The 21,651-nt window shown below is 47.1% G+C and overlaps 1 protein-coding gene and 1 long non-coding RNA gene across 2 annotated transcripts; one reads left to right on the top strand and one right to left on the bottom strand.

Moving 5' to 3' along the window:
- Window positions 1-6,883: 6,883 nt before the first annotated feature.
- LOC140218758 (uncharacterized) lies at window positions 6,884-8,076 on the top strand. The gene is made up of 2 exons (XR_011894936.1): window positions 6,884-7,465; window positions 7,871-8,076. It is a non-coding gene; the product is annotated as an uncharacterized lncRNA (long non-coding RNA).
- A 5,777-nt stretch (window positions 8,077-13,853) lies between these two features.
- On the bottom strand, window positions 13,854-16,749 carry LOC126522442 (innexin inx2-like). Its single transcript, XM_050171186.3, has one exon. It carries the CDS (start codon window positions 16,436-16,438, stop codon window positions 15,311-15,313), a length of 1,128 nt encoding a protein of 375 aa, XP_050027143.1. The 5' UTR covers window positions 16,439-16,749; the 3' UTR covers window positions 13,854-15,310.
- Between the last annotated feature and the right edge of the window lie 4,902 nt (window positions 16,750-21,651).

Genomic DNA, 21,651 nt, shown 5'->3' with positions numbered 1-21,651 from the left:
TTGTGAATTTATCGGTATTTATTGAATTGTTACTAACGGTATGTCTCTTTTTTGATGAATAGGGCCTTGACATTATCTATCTATCTATCTATCTATCTATCTATCTATCTATATATATATATATATATATATATATATATATATATATATATATATATATATATATATTCATCCTTCCCGATCCCACAATGATTGCCTCGCGTACAGTTTTTTTTTTTTTTCTCCTCTGGCAAGCGGTGAATGGAACAGGTTGCTCAACTACAATGTTTGGTCTCCATGTGGAAACTCATTATTGAAAAATCTCGATGACGTGGTGTTTCCTGACGTTATATTCTGTCACATCATCCCCATTTTCTATTTCTTTGTATAGAGTGATTTGCTTTTCCTGTGGTTATTTATTCTATCTAGTGTTCATCTTGTAGCAACGGGAGTGCTTAAGGCGTTAGTGCCTTTGTTTTTACACCATAGTATATCCGTAGAGGGCTGACAGTGTAAATAAATAGATAAATAAATAAATAAATAAATAAATAAATAAATACGTAAATAAACTTTGAATATAGTAAACATAACGCCGAAACAAAGAGTTAACTTGACGTCTTTCCATGCCACTGACCAAATAATACACACACTTCGTAGTCCTCATCCATTGGTGTATGAGAGTCATCCACGTACCGAATAGCTGGTAGGTTAACACACACCTCCGTTCGAGTTCCGTCCACAATACAAAACATAAGTGGGTCCCTTCAAACATTACTCTACAGAAATACTTGTCACAAACATTCATCTAACTGTCCACTAAAAGTATCTTGAGAAGCCAACAAACACTGACACCAAGGACAACATAGGGGAAATTACTTGTGCTTAATAAATGAAATAAAGAAACGATAAGTTAATGGAAATTAAAGTGGATGAAAAAACAATTTGCCGCAGGTGGGAACCGAACCCACAACCTTCAGAATTATCGTTTCTTTATTTCATTTATTAAGCACAAGTAATTTCCCCTATGTTGTCCTTGGTGTCAGTGTTTGTTGGCTTCTCAAGATATGACTAATAAAAATCGGGCCCCTCGGTTAACCCCCTTTCTTCTCGTTTGTCCACTAAAAGGTATTTTATGAGCGTGTTGCTGAAATAACATGAATTGCTGACCACGGTCCAAATTGTTTTCTTATTAAAAAGGGGCGCTTCTCCAAACTTTCTCGTCTTTTTTTTCCCATAACGTTCTTCTTTTCATGCTTATTTTGAGCACGCGAGAATAATGTGGCAGACGTTTTCAATTTCATGGCCACAGCAATACCCAGGAGAAATGAAGTGGCGTATTCTGACCAAAAAAAAAAAAAAAAACTACTTGTATAATGTGCCACTTCCATTCGAAGCATGCGAATCCTGTATTCATGTGGAAAGGCAGGAAGGTTTGGTTTAACCTCTCCCTTTCCTCGTTTCTTTCTCTCTCTCTGCATTCGCAGGCTTCGAAAGTCTGCATGGGTCGCGGGGAGTTTTACTGTTATAAGTTTAATGCAGCATGACGGCATGAAGAAACTGTAATGTCACAAGTATACCCTAAAGACGTAAAACACCAAAAAACAAAAGCTGCCAGAAAAGCAAGAATGTGTCAAACTGTAGATTGGTCAGCATGAACCCAGTAAAGTAGGGTCCACTCGGCTTGTCGGGCCGAAAACCGGTCGTCAAGGTCGGGTAAACGCTAACGGGTCGGATCGAGTAAGAGTCGAGGTGAGTTCAGTCAACTCGCCTGCAAGGGATTGGTCGACTCACCCAACTCACACGGCAAGGTGCACGAGTTCGGTAAGCTCGGCCTCTGACTTGGCCCCCTCGCGTAGGGTTCGCCTGAACGCAGCTTGTGAAGTCAGACGCGCTGCGTGAACCTCTTTCGCAGGCATTTTTGTTGCCTACTTCCTTTTCCCCTTTATCTTTCCCTGAAGCTTTTTCCCCGCAGCCAATGTCAATCCTTTTTTTTTTTTTTTGCCGTGACAACAGGGCAGTCCAGAGGTCAAAACAACGAGGACGTCCGTTGGTCATTTCCTGCTTCCTTTTAATCCTCTGAATTCCTATTTTCGCGCGCAATTAACCCCACGTCTCCTCCCTGATCGGTGAATCGTTCGGAGCCGCCTAATGTGCGCATATCGCGTTCAAGGGCTGTCGGTGTGCGTTAATCCTTGACATCGTGAGCAACCGGTTAAATAGTTGGTTCGCTAGCGGGCACGTGCCATGGATACCGTCAGGGATTGCTCACTAAGAGTGAAAGATACGAAAAGATTGGCGAGATAGAAAACACTTCCGGTTTGGTATTCCATATTTCGGCTGATGAAAATGCCTTAGAAAGAGAGGACAGAGGGAGAAGGTCCTGTAGATAGTCGTAAGCTCAAGTATAGTTGCTGGTGCTATAGTTGGAGAAGTTGGTTGTCACTCGGAACCACTGCATAAAAAAAGAAAAGATCAAATACGTTCGTTAACACATAAGAAAGAGGCCGTTATTCGAGCAGGTGGCGACGCTACATAGTGAGCGGTAACATAGTGCACGTGATAACGGCAGGGCGCAACGAACGCTGTGGCACGTTAATCTCGCCGCTGGGCTTCTCGGCATTACGCGGACCGTGCGAAGCCCCGCTGCTGGCGCTTAAAAGGCCTCCCACGACGCATACGAGTTGACGACAAGTGCCGCACGCTGTCGCGCCTTCCCTGACATACCGAGAGCATATGCAAGCGATCGCGATGTGTGCGACGCGACGAAAAAAAAAAAAAAAGAAGAGAGACGCGCTCGGTTGGAGCCTACAAATGGTCTCCTTTCCACGTGGGGCCGCGGGGCGTGTGGTGGTGGCCGTGTCGTGCCTTTTGCCACCGGCGATGTACGCGGTGGAAGAGGAAGGGAGATGCGCCGCAGCAGCGTAGGAGAGAGCCGTGTAGCTCTCTGCGCGGCAATCGGCTCCTGACCCAGATCGAGACGAGAGGAGAGCCCCGTCGAAGTCAGTCAGCCATGAAGACGGGCGGGCCATGCAGGCTGTGAGTTCTTTTCGTACGGGGGGGTACAGCGCCCGGCTCTACGGCAGTGCGGCGTGCTGTGTTCTGCTGCTTCATACCGAAGCTCGTGGAAGGCAGGCGCAAAACGGCGTCAAATGTTCACAAGCATAAACCGGCAGGTGATAAGGACGACGTAGTTTGACAGGGTAGCCAGAACTTGGAGAAAATAAATATGCGTTTTCTCGTTGCCTGTGTTGAGTCAGAGATCGTTACAAAGTAAAAAAAAAAAAAAAGATTGCTTTCCAGTAAGTAAAGCAGCGGCGCTTTGTCCGGATTGACAAATTCCTTTAGATTGAGAGAAGCAAGGCGGCTTGGACGTACATACGCCTGTATACCGCAGCTTAACTCGGTCTTGCTGGAAGACGAGTGCATGGCTTGCGTATACAAGCAGAACGCAAGCGGTTTTGTACCTAAGCCCAGAACTCTCTGCTAAGGCTCCGTGCCCTCAACCAACTCGATTATCCTTGTTGCGTTGGAGACGTGGCAGCTCGGTCCTACCGCATAGAATTTACTATGATTCATTATTGCCTGTGGGGTATGAGAGGGAAGACATAACGGCACAAGCCTATACAGGTAGAGAAGGAGATAAATACGTATATAAAGCCTGCATTTGTTAAAATATCGCGATATATATATAGTGCCGTCTTCTTGTTTCTAGCATCTGGAAGTAAAGGGTATGGAATGAAGTTCGACCTTTCTTGTTTTTCATGGCTTTAACTATAAAGGTGGACAAGGACAATGTGTAAGAAAAACTGAATATACGTAAGTTTGCCACACTTACGTCTCGGCTGTTGTGCGCCCATACTGGTAAAAAATCGCAGCACAACACAACACAATAGCCAAGATAACTGAAGCTCAGCAAACTGCCCACAGAGAGAGGCTCTCTGGAACAAGGTCAGGTAGAGCAATACTCGAAGAGGTAAGGTGGTACCCAGCCGAATCCAAAATTTCAGGTTAAGACACAGTAGAACTAAAAGATAGCATAAGATGCGATAATCAAGACGACTCCTTTCCCCAAAATATGCACCCGGTGCACAACCTGGATAGAAGAAAGGCAAGGCCCAAAGCTCTCCCGCAAAAGAAATAACACGATCGAGAACAAGCGGCTTTTGTATATTATGCATGGGTCAGAGGAAAAGAAGCCTTTACGGCAGGAGTAGTAGATTCAGATAGACTCACTCCGGATGCTATTTCAATCATGACTAAAGACACGACAGGCACGGAACAAGTAGCGATAGCATTGGCTGTAAGGAATAATAAGTGGACGCGAATTTACAGTGCCTCTAAGATGGCTATTGGACATTTTACCAAAGGCTTTGTAACCAAAAGGGCTGCCCAGCTGACCGGTGAGATGGACAGCCAAGGAATCGAAATCTGCTGGTTTCCTGCACACATAGAGTCTGTCGATCCATCCCGGAAGAATTCAAACGAGGTGGCTAACGCAGCTGCACGAGGACTTACTATCCGTGCACTACGCGACCAGGGCCATAATGAAGTCACGAAGCATTACTACATCAACAGAAGAGAATTCCCAGTGCCACACGCTAAGCTCAATGGAGCTCAAGCGGTGACTCTGAGATTGTTATAGACAAGAACTTATCCAAGTCCAAACTTTACTAACCAGCTATATCCAGAAAGAGAGGTACCAATCAATTGCGAGAAGTGTAATGGCATCATTGGCATCAGTGTCCTGTGTCTTTCACAGACTGTGACAAAGAAAGAGACTGTTGGCGACAAGTCCTTCACAGTGAAGATCTTTTAGATCAAGTGCAGGCCGTCCAGAAGGCCCACGATACCGAGGTATAAGGTTAAACCTTAATGGCCCCACTTGGGAGCCGCCTGCGTCAACCTATAGGGTTGATCTTCAGGACCTGAATAAAGCTCATCATACCATACAATTCGAGAAGCTTACCGCGCTCATTTGCCAAAAACTGACCAAGACGTCCTGTTGGGCTGCTTAGCCTGTCATGACTTATAAACGACGCCATGAGAACGCAACCTATCTTTAGCGCTGTGGGATCGTCTTGATGTCTCCCTATTCGTACCTCGTGTTATCTGGCTGCGTCTGTAAGCCGTTGCTCAAGCTATTCGCGCGCCGCAGGACGAAGTAACTGGCATCCTTGTATGTTCAGTTGCCTTCTTATGCAGCGAGAGAGTCGTCAGCGCTCACCGAGTTGCAAGAGCACCTCCTGTGTCAAGGCCGAAGCGCCTACTATTTCACTTCTCGCTCCATTCGTGTTTGCTTACAACAAGATATATGCATCCACTCTACGGTTATGCATCGCCTTTTGACATCTGTGTCACGGCCTCAACTGATAATGCAGAAGGAACTCAAACCCGAGCTGCGTGTCCCCAGAGAACGCCTGCGCCGCGCTGCCTTTTCGCACCACGTTAACAAGGCCGTGCAGTATAAGTAAGTTCAGAACTTACAGCTGTTGCTTATCTCACTAGATGCACTTAAAGCATGCATGCATGCATGCATGCATGCATTCAACTATAGGGACCAGTGGCGCTACCAGGCACTTCTCGCCTCGCTTTTCATTTCACTGTATAGCAGCCGGCTGTTGACTTAAGCTCACGTCTTTTTCCACCCATAACCCTACCAATAGAGATAAATAGTAGCATAAATCTTCGTTGATCAAATGAAAGAAAAAATCACCGCCCAAGCATTCCGTGCAGATGGTCAATCAGCGAAGCTGGAACGTGCGGCCCCGGTGTTTATCATTGGGTTAATCCCGACGGTTCATTAAACGGCGGCTAGGTAGGCTGCCGGGTCGTCGGTAAGGGATTGATGCTTGCGCTCGGCTGCACGAGCCTGTTCTTGTGCCCGGGCTGCAGCATCGGCACGGCGTAGACGAGCTCGTTCCCGGTTCTGCTCGCTGCGTTGATGATTGAAAGCTACCTGCTCCTAAGGAGTACGTATGACGCGTGGCCTACGCATTTCGGAGCCGGAGAGAAACTGCTGCGCGCGCGCTCGGCTCCGACAGAGAGCAAGGCGTCACTATTGGCGGGGCTAATCGAACACCACCTAGATAGCACAAGGCTTTTTAGTTGTGATCCATGACGTCAGGCTACCTGGCCCGACTATCATAGAACCTAATGTGGATGCTCCCGAGTAGGCAACATTGATTTTGACGTCACCGCTTTCATCACGCCAGCCTTGTCAATGGAAATTTCGGGCCAGATAGCCTGACGTCATGGATCAGAGTAAACAGGCCTTGGGCTATCTAGGTGGTGTTGGCTAATCGCATTTCTCTCTGTATTTTATTCGGGCATTCGCATGGGGTTGCGCCGGAAGAGCTTTCGACGTACAGGTGACCGACACACGGACGGACGAATCGACTAGCCATATACAGCTTCGCTGTAAAAGAAAGATGTGCTAATGCAAGATGGCCAGTGAGCAAGGAGAGGAAAGGCAGGAAGGTCAGCCAGAGGACCGTCCGGTTTGCTACCCTACAGTGTGAGTAAGAGAAAGGCGGAATATAAGGAGGGAAATAAGAAAAGTCTGAGCACTGAGTGCACGTGGAAGGATGTACAGGTGCAAACTGTGTACTTTCAGGGCTGTGCACGTTCAGTAGTGCACCGATCGCTTTTTGTGCCAGTGACGGATGTGGCCACGGTCCGTGTATCCTTGACTCAGAGAATGGCCAGTCCAGTCAGAACCCAAGTTTATAAATAAAGCATGCACACATAAAGGTTTCGATCATTCCAAGGTTCGAACGAAGCCCGGAAAATGAGGCACAATGCGGGCCGAAATTTAATTACCCACTGAGAGAAACTTGCTTCTCGCTGCATGCCGTCTTTTCTTCAATTATATGGCTTGAGGCAGGCCATATAGTTCTTTTTTTTTTTGCCTACTTGAATCAATATCAAATCTAACTGTAACGAAAGTTTGAATGAGAGTGAAGAGCTTTTTTCTAAGTTTCGCCCGTACTGTATCACAAATAAAATAAAATAATAGATACGAGTTCTGTAAAAGCTACGCGTCTGATTGACTATGCGTAGTTGAAGCGAGCTCAAAAGTACAGGAGCTTTTCTTGAATTTTGCAGTTTGATATGCATTAAATCTCCTGACCATGCACACCCCTGCTGAAAGCGTGTGAAAACAATCTGGCCTTGCTAACATCGTAGTACTTTGCGTCAACCATGCGGGAGCGAAAATGTTTCCATATATGCAGTATGTACTAAATAAATAAATAAATAAATAAATAAATAAATAAATAAATAAATATGATGTCTCATATCGAAACCTGAAATGCTGTTATTAGAGATATACTGGTCGTTTCTGTTAACTGTGTAAACCAAAGTATGGTTTGCCTACCCCTTCCCGGTTTCCTGTATATCCGTCGGTATCTCGCTGAGTAAGCTGGGACGATCCTGGAGATGATGAACAACACTTACTTGCCCGAATCCGGAGACTGAGAAATTGAAGGTGGGTCCTTGGTCGGCCAATGCTGACACCACCGCGCTATATATGCACTTGCAAGGGTTTCAAAGTGGTTTGTGAAGCCAGCTGGTCGTGCAGTCGGTGAAACCCTGATAATGCTATCGCGTTCAGGTGTCGCATTAAGTGTATAGCTCATGTGTAGCTTCTTTGCCTCTTCCTGCGGGTGTGGCGTCGGTTACTCGCCGAGCAGACGTAATGGTTTTTTCCACACAGCTCTGCCGCAGAGGGAAAATGCACGAAGAACATTTACAGGTCAAAAGGACGTTTACGCCGGGTAGACTCAAAGAGAAGTCTCCGTGGTCGCGTGGGTGGGGTGATTGATTCATTACGTCATAGTGAGAGGTCTTTAATCATTCGACATGCATCGATATGTTTTGTATTTCTTTGCAGACACAAGATTTGCTTCTCTCACCATTCGCAAAACATGGCATTAGCCTGCAAGTCATCGCTCCATCCACGTCGCATACCATGAAGCCGGCTGGATCGCACGCATCATGGTTCTGTTTGCATAGCATTCAATTCGAATAATTCAAGAAAGAGAACGTAGATTCAAACAAATACGTTTGATAGGCTGTAATTTTTGTTTGTCTTCCTTTGGCGATTAAATATATTATATTATAATGGCGATTAAATATATTATTGATCTACTTAGCCCGTGTGTGACACATATTTATAACCTTTCCTTACGAAATGGCATTTTCCCAGAGAACATGAAGAATGCTAAGGTGACGGTAATACACAAAAGTGGAGATAAGAATATTCTCGGGAATTATAGACCTATTTCAATCCTTCAACTATTCTCCAAAGGTCTTGAAAAAATGATTCATCTTAGACTGTCGAAGTTTTTTGACAAACATTCCGTCATAACTAAATCGCAATACGGATTTAGATCAGGTTTTTCAACAGAAAGTGCTCTACTGTTTCAAAAAGAATTGATACTTAAAAATATTGAAGCAAAAAAATTTACAGTCGGCATATTTTTAGATATGTCCAAGGCAGTGGCGTAGCTAGGTCGTCTGGCACCCGGGGCCCATAGGTCTTCTGTCACCCCCCCCCCCCCGGCTGTAGTCGAGGAAGGCGAGGATATCAACAAGTTCCTGGTGTCTTCAGACGTATGTGACACCCCCCCCCCCCCCCCCCCCCCCCCCCACTGGCCCCTTGCACCAGGGGCCCACGGCCCCCCGGCCCCCCCTGTTGCTACGCCACTGGTCCAAGGCCTTTGACAATATCATCCATGAAACATTAATAGGAAAGCTGCAGTGTTATGGAGTTCGTGGTGTAGCCCTACATCTAATTCAAGACTACTTAACAAACAAAAATCAATGTGTATCGATAAGCAGCACTCTGTCTTCCATGCAACCTGTTAAATATGGAGTTCCCCAAGGCAGCATATTGGGCCCGCTTTTGTTTAATATATTTATTAATGATATTGTAAATGTTGACCATTCAGCCCAATACATAATCTATGCTGATGATACAAGTTTTTTCTTTTCAGGAACAAATATACATGATCTCGTGAATCTAGCTAACTTGACATTAGAAAAAATATGCAGCTGGACACTTAGCAATTCTTTACAAATTAACTGCTCTAAAACTAAAGCTATTCTTTTTCGCTCTAAATCTGCACTTTATGAGCTCTCTCATTCTTACAATCTCATGTTGAATAATAATAATATTGAATTTTCTTCTACAGTAAAATCTTTAGGTGCAATTTTTCACGAATATATGAAATGGGATCACTATACGGAACATTTACAAAACAAACTTTGCAAGGTCTTGGGCGTACTGAGAAAATGTCAGGGTGTATTACCAGTCCCTCAAAAGCTTTCGATCTTTAAGGCACTCTTCTCATCACATCTGCGCTATTGTAACTTAATTTGGGGTAACGGAACACAGCAATCCATAAATAATCTTGTTATCCTACAAAAAAAGGCTCCACGTTCTGTTGCAAACCTACCATTTAATGCACATACTTCAGAACTATTTGTTAAATATAATGTAATTAAACTAAACATGCTATATGAATACACTTTATTAGTATCCTTTAGATCTGATACCGTAAGAAATCGCGGTTATATACACAGTGTAGCTAACTTGCAACTAAATCCTTCTTCGTGCCTAAACAGACACTCGGAAAAATGGTATGTACCACGGCCGCGCACATATTATGGCTTTCAAACATTAAGTTATTGCTTGCTGAAGACATTAAATAATTTCAAGATTTCTTATGAAAACGTTCGCACACTCTCTTAACACTTCTGTTTTAAGCATGCTGTGTTAAATATGTTTCAGTTAAATTTCACTTTTTGTAAAATATGTCCTCTGTGCATATTATGTTTTTCTAATTTGACAACCACGTCGAAGTGTATTTTTCTTTTATTGCCATGCTGCCTCAGTGAACCGGGGACGTGGGGCCAGTCAAGCTGTTTTTAATGCAGCTTTTTTTCCCTCGTTCCAACCACTTATGTGAAACTCCATGTATGTGGTAAATAAAATGAAATTGAACTTGAACTTTCAAAAGTAAAAAAAAACACGAATGAATGGCATATTTATTCAAAAGATTGGCGCTTCGGCATTCGTTGAGGATCTAAGGAAAATTATAAGGCTTGTGCTTCCATCAAATGAGACATCTATTGCTTTCTAATAAAGGAGCATCTATTCTCTCTTGCCTTTCTCATTTGTACTTCTGAAGTGCTTGCGCAAACTATTATTAATATTATTGCTCGCTTAATCTCACGTCTTGGTTCTCGGCCTTGACGTGCTACCGACGATTGTAGAATAGCACAAGCTTTCACACCTATATTCGGTGAGGGTCATTTGAAAAAAGTGATCTTACGGCGAGTTTCACAACACCACTGCTAGGTTAGGTTTGGGTGGTTAGTGAAAAGAGGGGGAAGGGGCGGAGAAACGGCGACTCTATGATCGGTTGGTGGGTGGCGAGAATAATGGAGGTTACAGAAAGGACAGAGTTGAGCAGCGCCACCTGAATCAATATATCACCACCGCCCTCAATCCTTCAATAATAATTGATGATGGTGGTAATATATTGATTCATTTCAGGCGGCCCAATTTTGTACTTTGGCCTCTCCTAACCTCCTTAACCTTATTTTGGTGCGACAGCATCAAATGGCCCATTGAGCGAAAAAGCAGGCATCTGTAGCAGCGAAACGGTACCTAAGTTCTCATTGCCTGCGACGCCACGTCACATGCGCGCCTTGACGGAGCAAAGCGAGTGAAAGGGAACGCCTGCTGTCGTGCGCCAGGTGTTGCGTGAGGGGAGAGGGCATCGCCACGACGCCACGTCAGCTTCTCTCTCGGAAGCCTGTGTTATCCGCAAGTTTCTTGGCCGCGAGAGCCCTCACTTGCGTTCAAACTTCGCCTCGGTAATCGCCATAAAAAAATAATGCATAAAAAGCAGAGTAAATTCGAAAGGAAAAAAGTTGGTCGTAGTGAGTTTCGAGCCTACGACCCCCCGCTCAAAAGCGGTGTGTTTTATCCACTGAGCTACACCAATGCCTCCTAGATAACAGCCCTCTGCACTCCGCTTATGACATCATGCTACTTGGACCAAAATTTCTATTGCCAAGCCCGACGTGACGAAAGCGGTGACGTCAAACTCACCGTGGCTTATACCTCTGTCACACGGCACGTCTAATGTCATTCGCAGTAAATTACATTCATGCCGAATGTCATTTCGGTCTTGTGTTCCCTGTCTACACGGGTATACAAAATGGCATTCGCAATTGATCGCGACGTTTATCTTCGTGCAGGCAGTCGGCAATCGACACGCATAATTTCAGGTTGCGCTTCGTCCGGCGCAAATCGGTGAGGTGGTCTTCCCACACTTTCAGCAGTGCGCGCGTCTTGTCGTCGGTCCAGTGCACTTTTCGCTTCTCATTCTCCGCTGACGAAGCTGCAGAGTTGGCTTCCATGGTTGGTAGACAGGCTTTAGCACGGCAAGAAATGGGGAAAAAAAGCAGACGAGCGTTTGCAAACATGGCCGACAAGAGGTGCTAGCGTCCAGTCGGACACTGGGAGCAAGAATATGGCTGCACAAACTACTTGAACTATCGTGCTGTACGACATAAAGTTATTAAAAAGTTCATAACAGAAATTATGACAACCTTTACTCTGATTACGTTTCGTTTTAACTTATCGATTTCGTAAATTTTGCCAAGCCCCTGTCGTCGAGATTGCACAAGTTGTGCTTGCATGAGTTCGGGAAACTCATTCAACGGGCGAATACCATTAGCTGTGGATGTCATTCACTACGCCCGTGTAGAAGCAGCAAAAAATGGCATTAAGACGTAATCTCATTCGCTGCGAATGACATTACACGTGCCGTGTGAAAGGGGTATTACTCGTGAGTGTTCCCATTAGATTCTGTAGCAGTCGGGCATGGCAGCATGACGTCACGGCTCAGAGTGCAGCGGCCTCATGCTATTTAGGAGGCGTTGGCCAAGCGTCTCAGCGCGCTCCCTTGCACGCGAGAAATTCATAACTCGAAGGACCGATCAGCGGCGTTCAAGTGGACATAAATGCTTTCGCACTAACAACTCATAAGAAGTGCTTAGGTGTCCTCAGATTGTTATTGTCCTTATCATTATTATTACTGGCGACCCTCGAAATCGAACTGGTCTCTGCATTCCACTTAAGGTTGTCTGTATAAGTACAAGAGAAAAAATTTAAGGAAAGAAAGAAATGATTCTGAGAATCGTGACACTGACAGAAGGGGTGCGGGTGCGCTCTAAGCCTAGTGTGATCAAACGTTGATGTGACTGCGGAATGCAGACATTCACGGCGGCCGCATTTCGATGGGGGCGAAATGCGAAAACACCCGTGTACTTATATTTAGGTGCACGTTAAAGAACCCCAGGTGGTCGAAATTTCCGGAGTGCTCCACTACGGCGTGCCTCATAATCAGAAAATGGTTCTGGCACGTAAGACCCCATAATTTTTTAACGAAGACATTGCTGCAGCATCGTCTCTTGCGTGTTTCGCCTCTGTCGAGCCGCACTTGCAAGACTGTGGCAATGCCGTAATACCTTTATTTTGTTGGTCCGTTTATTTTCGCTTGGCCAGCAGCGCATTATTTTGAAACCACATGTATCTACAGAGAGGCAGCAACCTGCTGTATCATTGGGAGTGTTCTTGTACCGATATGCATTGCCAACGTCGAAAAAAAAATGTGCAAAGCTGCGTCCAAAAAGATCACTGAGCACGTGCTGGTGGGCGAGTCGGTTATGAATGATTACAACGAAGGCGCCAAATAAAACAACGGCGCCTACGTGGTTGTCTCGTGTCTCTTTCCTTCGTCCGATGTTTTATTTGGCGCCTTCGTTGTAATAATGCATAACCAACTCGCCCGCCAGCACGTGCTCAGCGTTGCGCCTACGCGATTGTCTCGTGTCTCTTTCCTTCGTCCGTTGTTTTATTTGGCGCCTTCGTTGTAATCAAAAAGATCAAACCGACGAAACGCTGGCCAAACATCGCAGAAAATTTCGTTCTGAAAATCAGGAATATCCAGAGCCTGGCTGACCACCTGCCTTCCGGCGCTGGACGCACCATCTTCTGCCCATGCCTTTCTGACATTTCACCCAGTAGACGGCATCTGGTCATTTCATGAATATCGTAAGGCGCGCTGGCGCAATGACAACCCCGTATACGCTCCTTTATAACATGCGCTGTCTGAAGAGTCGGTGTCTCTTTAGTACAGCTCCGTGTGCGACCTTCCTCGGCAAATGATGGCGCCTCTGGCCCGCCCCCGCGCGCATTCTTCTCGAGTGAAGCGACGACCGAGATGGCCCCGAGGGGGATGCTTGCGCCTTCACTCGCCCCTGCGTTCACGTGACCTTCGGGACAGCAGCCAGGGGGCGCGTGCTTCGCATTAAGGACGTCGCCATGACGTCGCGCTCATTGCGCAGCTTTCAGCGGCGCGCAAAAGGAGGGACAAATGAAAACGAGCGACATGTAACCGTGCGCATGCACTAGAGCTACAATTCTACAGTTATTTCTTACGTTGTGCTCGTAATGATTGAATACTGATCGTTCTTCACAGATCGGCCGTTGGAATTCTCACACACGCTCCATTTTGTTTTGAATAACAAATTGTCTGCTGAGCTTGGCTTGGTTTGTAGAAAAAGGGCTCCTGCACAATTTCAGAAATTAGTCAGAATAGCGTAATCATTGCAGAGGTTATTTTTCATTATTTCCTCCTTTTGCTACTAGTTATCACGCCGCTGTTGTGACGGTATATCGCCACCGGTCGCGACAGATGCTAAAAGGAATGCAAGAAAAAAAATAATAATAAACGTCCCACGCACTTTTGGAACCAACCAATGTTATGCAAATTGAATGTTATGCAGTCAGTGGATAAGGTGAGGAAAAAGAACAAAGTTGTTCATTAACGGTCAATACAGGCTTGAAATTAAAATACATCGTGGGTAATGACTTTATATTGAAGTTAGATGAGAATAAACCAAGAGCTCTCAAGGCTTCCTAATAAAGGCGCGAATCTTACGAGCAACGGCACTGTATGCTTGTGCGTCCTTCCCGCCTTGGATGATACTGCACGTAAGACATCAACGCAGTGACACCACTTGGCATCATGCTTAACCGACACGATGAATTTGCATCAAGGTAACTCAGTGCGAAGCGCATGAAAGAAGTACGGAACCAACTAAACCATCTTCTCAAGAAGTTGTTCGCTCTTTGCTTTCCACGTCGGGTCATAAATAGCTGCATCAGTGTATATCTGCACCATGAATTGATACCAAAGGACAAACTGCGAAGACCGCCGTTCGAGGTGTGCGGCAGGCCCCACAATAACCACAAGAGGCGTTTTTTTTTTTTTTTTAGTATACTCTGATTGTGTATTCTCTCGTCACTTGTGCGATGAATTCCGACACGTTTCACATAACCCTCCAAAGAAAAAAAACAAAAGGTCCGCAGGGCATTTTTTTTTTTTTTTCGATGATGTCCATTCACGATGACACACACCACAAAACACACGCACACACAAGACACTGCGAGTCAGACGAAGAAAAACCAACGGCATTTGGGCTGCATGCAGTACAATAACAGTTCATAAAAGTAAAATCATTTTCTGTCACTGATATAAAATGGCCGTAAAAAGAAACCCTGCTTTTAGCGTTGCCTATGATGGATACAGCATCGCATCGCCCAGATTGTCAACAATGGAAAAAACCCTTCTCAGCCGCTAGGAACAAACATTTAAATAAAGTTATCACGCTCACAGGTGGTATCAAGCACGTACACTCTCGCCTTTGCACAAACGACCTATACAAAGATCATAGCGAAGAAGCCAGTCACGCCTGTATTCTTATGGCATCCGTAAATTTCTAACTAAACCTACAGACATAGTGGCAGCACGTAGCATTATGACACACGGAGCACGAATGTGACCTGAAGGAAAAGATTAAATGGTCTTACCCTGACTGAAGAACGTTGCGGCTTAAAGCGCACAAAAAGAAAAGCAAAGTGTTGTTGACTACACTCTGGCAAGGAAGGCCGCGGTACAAAACATGCGCGAAACGCATCAAGCTGCACTTTCAAAAGAGAGAGAGAAAAAAAATACAAAGACGACGCCACTACTGCAGTGAAATAGATTCGGGTTCTAAAATATTATGAGCCTATGACATGGAAACAAACCGATTTTGGCATCTATTATACGCTTGTCATATCGCGCGCAAGGTTGTCGGGTTCGCGGAACAAACAAGGCGCTTTGATTAAAACGAGTTCTGTCACGACATGACGGACAAGGCCATCTTATCTTTTCCAGCAAGCCGCGGCTCCCATCACGAGTCGCATTCAGACGGTGCTCGTGTTGGACGTGTCGACGCCGGCCAGCAGCCGCTTGCCGTACTCGTCCTCCAATGACTTGGCGAGCTCGTTGATGAAGGCGCGATAGTGCATTGGGTTCATGTTCTTGCAGAGCAGGTCCAGGAGAAACCAGTCGGACGTGGACACGCGCTTGATGACCATCTCGAGCATGCGCCGGTCAGCCATGCGGGCCCGATACCGCAGGATCACCTCGCGCACTCTTGGCAACAGGATGGTCATCAGTCGGTACACGAGCTCGACGCCCGTGAGCACGGCCAGAATGACCCACCAGAACCACAGGAATATGTAGATCTTCTCGTTGATGATGTTCTGCGCCAGCAGGCACAATGCGTCGTGCTTCTGCACGTCTCCGGACGAACCGAACAGGTGGAAGGAGCACTTTGTGACGCGCGGGAAAACCCAGATCATGGGGTCGTTGCGAACGTCTGGGTCCTCGTTGTGGTGACTGATCACGTCGGTACCGAACGTGGTGAACATGTTGCCCAGGAAGGAGTCCGTCAGTAGGATCTGACCGATGACGTTGACGAAGTTGAGAACCTCAGCGGTCACGTACCAGCCAAAGTAGCGGCCGTGCATGTCCAAGTGGCTACGCACGTAGCGGGCGATAGTCTCCGTCTTCTGGCACACTTCAGCATTCTCTTTGATGGGGCAGTCGAGGTCCTGGACCAGGCTGCGCACGAGACCCTGCTCGTAGCACTTCCACAGGTAGCGCGGCACATAGAAGCAGCCGGCCTGCAGGAAGAGCACCATACAGACCCACTGGTAGTATCCGTAGTAGCGTCTAACTTCGTCCGGGGTGTACTTCTGGATGCCCGGGTGAGGGACGCCATTGATGCCCACGGTCTCGTTGAAGGCCGCGGGGATGTTGAAGGTAGAGTGGATCCAGCAGAACGTTCGGATGACATTCGCCGGCACCGAGTCGTGCTGGATGCAGTCGATGGGGTCGCCGAAGTACTGCGTGCTGGTCACGAGGATGCTGAACATGAGCAGCAGCAGTGAAGTCGCCTTGTAGTGTAGGCGGAAGATCTGGTTGTCGAGAACGATGCGATTGATCTTGACCGCTCGGTGGAGCGGGGCAACTAGCATGTAAAACATGGTGCTGCCTCTTGGTGTTTCAACGCGGTCTTACAGCAAGATAGGCGCGCGAGCGAGCGCAGTAACTGCGGCTGTGTCTATCAAAAGAAGGCCAGCGCCCGTTGTCTCGTGGTGTCCAACGGCAGCTCTCACGTGACCATGACGAGCTCTATGTCGGACAAGTGAACGCCACGGCCGATCGCCGGGGCGACGGGCTGCCGGGCAAGTAGAGTGTTGGGACGACGGCGCTCTACTGCTGCCGCTGCCGCGGAGGCAAGTGACGGCGCTTGGAAACCGGTTACAGAACGCAGCACCCCCGCCCGCCACGATACCCAACCCCTCGCCAGCACGAAATGAAAGCCTCCGGGGGGAGGGGGAGCCAAGAGGAGGACGAGGGACGCGCTTTTTTGAAGCACAATCAAGCAGCGCGCGGCCAAGGGGATCCGGCATCCCGTTGCGGGGGCCGCGGACACGACGCTGACGTAGCAGTTACGTGCCACTGTGGCAAGCACGTGGAACGCCGGTGGAAAAAAAAAAAATGTGACGATGCTGCGGCGTCGACGGCGACGACGGCATGTCTTCGACGTCATGTCCGGTCCCGTTCGTTCGTGTCGTGCAGCCGATTGGTGCGAGTTGGTGAAGCGGCATCGCCTTTCAGGCGTAATTGGCCTCGATGCGCGGGGGGGCCTCTTCGGGGCGAGCGAGCCGAGATGGGCAAGAGACGCCTGTCGCTTCTTTCACGGGTGCCAGCCGACGGCTTTCCGCAGCCCTTCGTGCGTACGCCGTGAAGAAGTATGCCAGAACTTCGGAGAAGGCAAAGTGGCATCTCAAGAAACGTGCAACTAACAAAAACTGTTCATACTTTTCAATGTATGGCACATGCTTATGCTCCCGTATGCGTTACGCACATTGTTTCTAGCCAGTTCTTCATGCTGATATTATTGGATTTGTAGTGCGAAAAATGCGAACGAGAGATGAGATACTTACTGTCAGAGTGCTGTGGCTCTACAAAAGCTCGACAGTAAGCGAAGGAATAATCGAAGAACGCAAAAGCTTTCTTTCAAAGACGAAATTTGTTTGTGGTGGGCTCCATGTGAAGGTAGTCCTAAACGTCAAGCTTGTGCTGGTCTCACGGAAACTTTGCAAATTGCACTTTGTGTATTTAACGTGGGTTTTCACTGGAAGTGCAACTAAAGTTGAGTGAGAACACCGCAGCGGACACATTCAGATGTTTACATGTGGATGAAGCAAATTTCCATGACGTCTTGTCGCGAGTGCTCGCGACATGCCAACGCCGGCGATTGGAACATGTTGTCACGTGCGGTAGCGCTGCGGGTCCGTAAACACCGCCGTATATCTTCCACGTCGTATGAAGCCCGCTTGCGCTAGTACGAAAACAGTTTTGAGCGTTTCCTGCGTTGCACAATCATCCGCGCCATAACAGCGGTTTTTCTTTCATTTCCGCTTCTAAGAACGCTGCCGCACTAAATAAACAAAGCAGATGAAAAAAGAAAATATATACAGCGGTTCATTGCCGCATAGTTAGTTTTTCTCGTCCGTATGCTCTGTAAAAAAATTGTCTGCCGCAATTATTACGATAGTTTTTAGCTGACGATAGTTTCCAGCTGTGGCCGATCGTATACCGATGGACGGAATAGGGAATTACTCCTCTGCCTCGAAACACTTGGTCAATGGTTTCTGCTTAGGCAAGTACATACTGGCTCCAGTGCCTTGAGCGCATCTTTTCGTACTGCATGAGGTTTAAAAGCAAGAGCCAGAAGACAATCCAAAGTGTCATGAAAGGAAGAAAGTCATCCACCAGAAAATCCCAAAAAGACAGGGGTTCACGGGTAAGTGCAGGCTCGGAAGGAAGAAAGGCAGACTGCAACCAAATTTCACTTTCACTGAACTGGTATACATGTATAGTTAATGGTTAGTGTATACCAGTGAATCAGTCATGGCTATGCTGCAGGGCTGCTAAATGTCTTGTTTTCTTATTAGCTGCCTTTAGCAGTCTTATTAGCAGCCTTACCACCCTAGTCAACGACGCGTGCACTTGCACGGTGCTTAGCGGATATGACGGCAGTCCCAACACGACTTCTCCGAGATTTTTCAGTGCGCCGCGGGTAGCCACCTTATCTCGGAGGTCATGCCGAGAAGCCGCGCGTTCTCAATCGTGCGTCTCTTCCATCTCTTCCAGCTATAATAGCTGTAATGGCGCCCGTTTTCTCAGTTTCGCTATCGAGAACGCCCACTTTTGCGAGCTTTTCCTGACGCACCCACTTATCTTTCAAATGAAAAATTTTACTCGAAGACTGCTTTAAACATGAACGTTCTGAAACTGTATCTTTTTTTTTACATTTTTTACAAAATTTCGTTGCGGTTTGCTTTAACAGTAGTCAAACAAGGAATGTCTCAGGTCGGAGTCAACATTTAGACTAATAGCCTCTAAGTCAGTGCTGTGTACCTGATGGCACACTGCAAAAATATAGGACGCCTTGTCAAAATCTTGAGCTTCAGAGACATGCCTTGTTCAACCAGATTATAACCCACCAGAAAGTAGTACGAAGGTACAAAGGAAGCTCTTGTGGGGTTGTCGAAAAATGAATCTTCGCCGTTTAAAAAAAAAAAAAATGTCTTCCAGGGATCGCAACCGGACCACCGCCTTGCTGGAGCAGTCGCTCTATTATAATCTGCTTGCCTCTTGACTAAGATATGACTGAAAAAAAAAATCGTTTCCTGCCCTTGCTCTGCCGCTGCGTGCTTTCCGTGTTATATGACTAATGTAGTTTCTTCAAAGCCCCGAGGTTCTGGTACTATGGATTACTCGTGCGCAAGCGATAAAAACGTGTCAGTTTCCGGAGTTCCCGATTTCAGCGCAACGGAAGCACATGGAGTTCCTCGCAGAACAGCAGTCAGCGCTCGTTCGTATATTTTTCCATGTTAGACGCGTTGCTTGCTCCTCTGTGACTTTTGTCGAGAGATACAGACTCTACGGGCAACAACGCGTCGTATAAATCTATATCATATCAACAAAGCAACGTTAGTCGCAATGGCGACACTTCCTAGAACAGTCGATGCTTCAACTCACTTATAGCCGTATCTCATCTGTGAAAGACAAGCCGTATAACTGCCTTCGTTGTAAATGCCTTCGCTTGGCCGCCATTGCTGTCGAGCGTCGATAGCAATAGCGGTGGTAGGGAGAAACGGCTGAGTCACGTGTGACAAACTTTGATTTACGGAAACTGTCTTCGTCAAGGGGGAACAAATGTTTGACACCATGAGAAGGGCTCGCTTGGTCGCACACTCTTTCGGGCTTCTCTCTTACCCGCGATAGTTATGTGTGTATCGCGCGCCGGAGCGCTGAAACGGCTACATATCGACTGGCGCAAAGAGCAAGCGCAGCCATCCGCTGGCGATATATAGTTGCATTGGAAGTCGGCACTCCTTAGATATCGATTCCAACGCCAACTACACGTCGGTGACACCCCGTCGACCAGGCCCACGGCTTCTCGCCGCCGTAATGGGCCGAAACAGTAAAGTCCTATTCCATTGCATGACTCAAAACGAGCGTGAATATCCGGCTGGAGGATAGAATCCGAGCTAAGGTGCCAGAAAGTGGTGCCGCGAAAACGTGTGTTCGAGTTAACTTTGGCGCCGGTCAGTGCAACAGGACGTGTGGAGATTTCGAATCCGGACGTATTATTTCTGTACACTTGGCGCATTTAGCGGGTCACATTAAAAGACAATGCGACCCGCCGTGGTTGCTTAGTGGCTATGGTGTTGGGCTGCTAAGCACAAGGTTGCGGAGTCGAATCCCGGCCACGGCGGCCGCATTTTGTTGGGGGCGAAATGCAAAAACACCCGTGTACTTAAATTTAGGTGTTAGGATGGATAATTGGGCGTGGGTCGGTTAAGCCTATTCTGTAGACTTATTCTGTCACGCATATTCTGTAGACTCGAGCACCACGGTGGAGACTCGAGCCCTGTGTGTGTTCCTTCTTCGTCCACCGTCGTTGTCGCGCCTTCACTACAGAACAGATTTCATCATCATCATCATCATCATCATCATCATCATCATCCAGGTTACGCCCACTGCAGGGCAAAGGCCTCTCCCATACTTCTCCAACTACCCCGGTCATGTACTAATTGTGGCCATGTTGTCCCTGCAAACTTCTTAATCTCATCCGCCCACCTAACTTTCTGCCGCCCTCTGCTACGCTTCCCTTCCCTTGGAATCCATTCCGTAACCCTTAATGACCATCGGTTATCTTCCCTCCTCATTACGTGTCCTGCTCACGCCCATTTCTTTTTCTTGATTTCAACTAAGATATCATTAACTCGCGTTTGTTCCCTCACCCAATCTGCCCTTCCCTCACCCAAGCCCTTAAGATATGTCTTGGCTTACCACGCAGTGCATCAACGGCTGAAACCGTTGCCCTTGCGCAGGATTACCCAATCACGACGCACATTACCGTTGAGACAATGCGTATGCACCTCAGGCATTATGCTAGGACCCCTTCCCACCACTTGGCGAGCCTCACTGCTGCAAGGCCCTGCTCGACATTTAGCGGCATTGCCAGTGCACATCGTGCGTCGTTTACTTCAGAGTACGCACCTGCGGCCAAGCCAGCGTTTCCTCCGTGGTGTTTGAGCCGTCCACAAGTACATCTAATGATTCCAGGACTACAGAAGAAGACATCTACCGGCCTCTGCTCTAAAACAGTTGACCTTACTTCTTTTGCATGAAAAGTACAGCAACCACGTGCACATCTATACCGATGGATCAACTACGTCGTGCAGTTCCGGTGGTGCCGTGGTGATACCAACGCGAGGAATGACACTGCGCTTCAAGACATCGCATGCCACGACCTCAACGGCGGCAGAACTAACGGCCCTGCGTCGAGCGCTGGAATTCATTGAATCTGAAAGAGCTAGAAAATGGGCTGTGTTCTGTGATTCAAAACCGGCATTACAGTGCACGCAGTCAGTTCTCCGACACGGATGCCATGACCAACTGACATACGAAATCGCGAAACTTTAACATCATGTCCAACAAAAAGGTCACGAGGTCGTTTTTCAATGGGTACCTGGCCATTGTGGAATCAGTGGCAATGATTCCGCCGATAACGCTGCTCGCACAGCACATCATGAAGAGCAGAGCGTTCCAATTCCGCTTTCGAGGACAGACGCCGCTAGGCAGCTTCGATACCTGGCACGCAGTCTCACACTGA

This window comes from Dermacentor andersoni, chromosome 6 (assembly GCF_023375885.2).
Source record: "Dermacentor andersoni chromosome 6, qqDerAnde1_hic_scaffold, whole genome shotgun sequence".
Lineage (NCBI taxonomy): Eukaryota > Metazoa > Arthropoda > Arachnida > Ixodida > Ixodidae > Dermacentor > Dermacentor andersoni.
The sequence above is the reverse complement of the archived record's forward strand: the minus strand, read 5'-3'. Positions and strand labels throughout refer to the sequence as shown.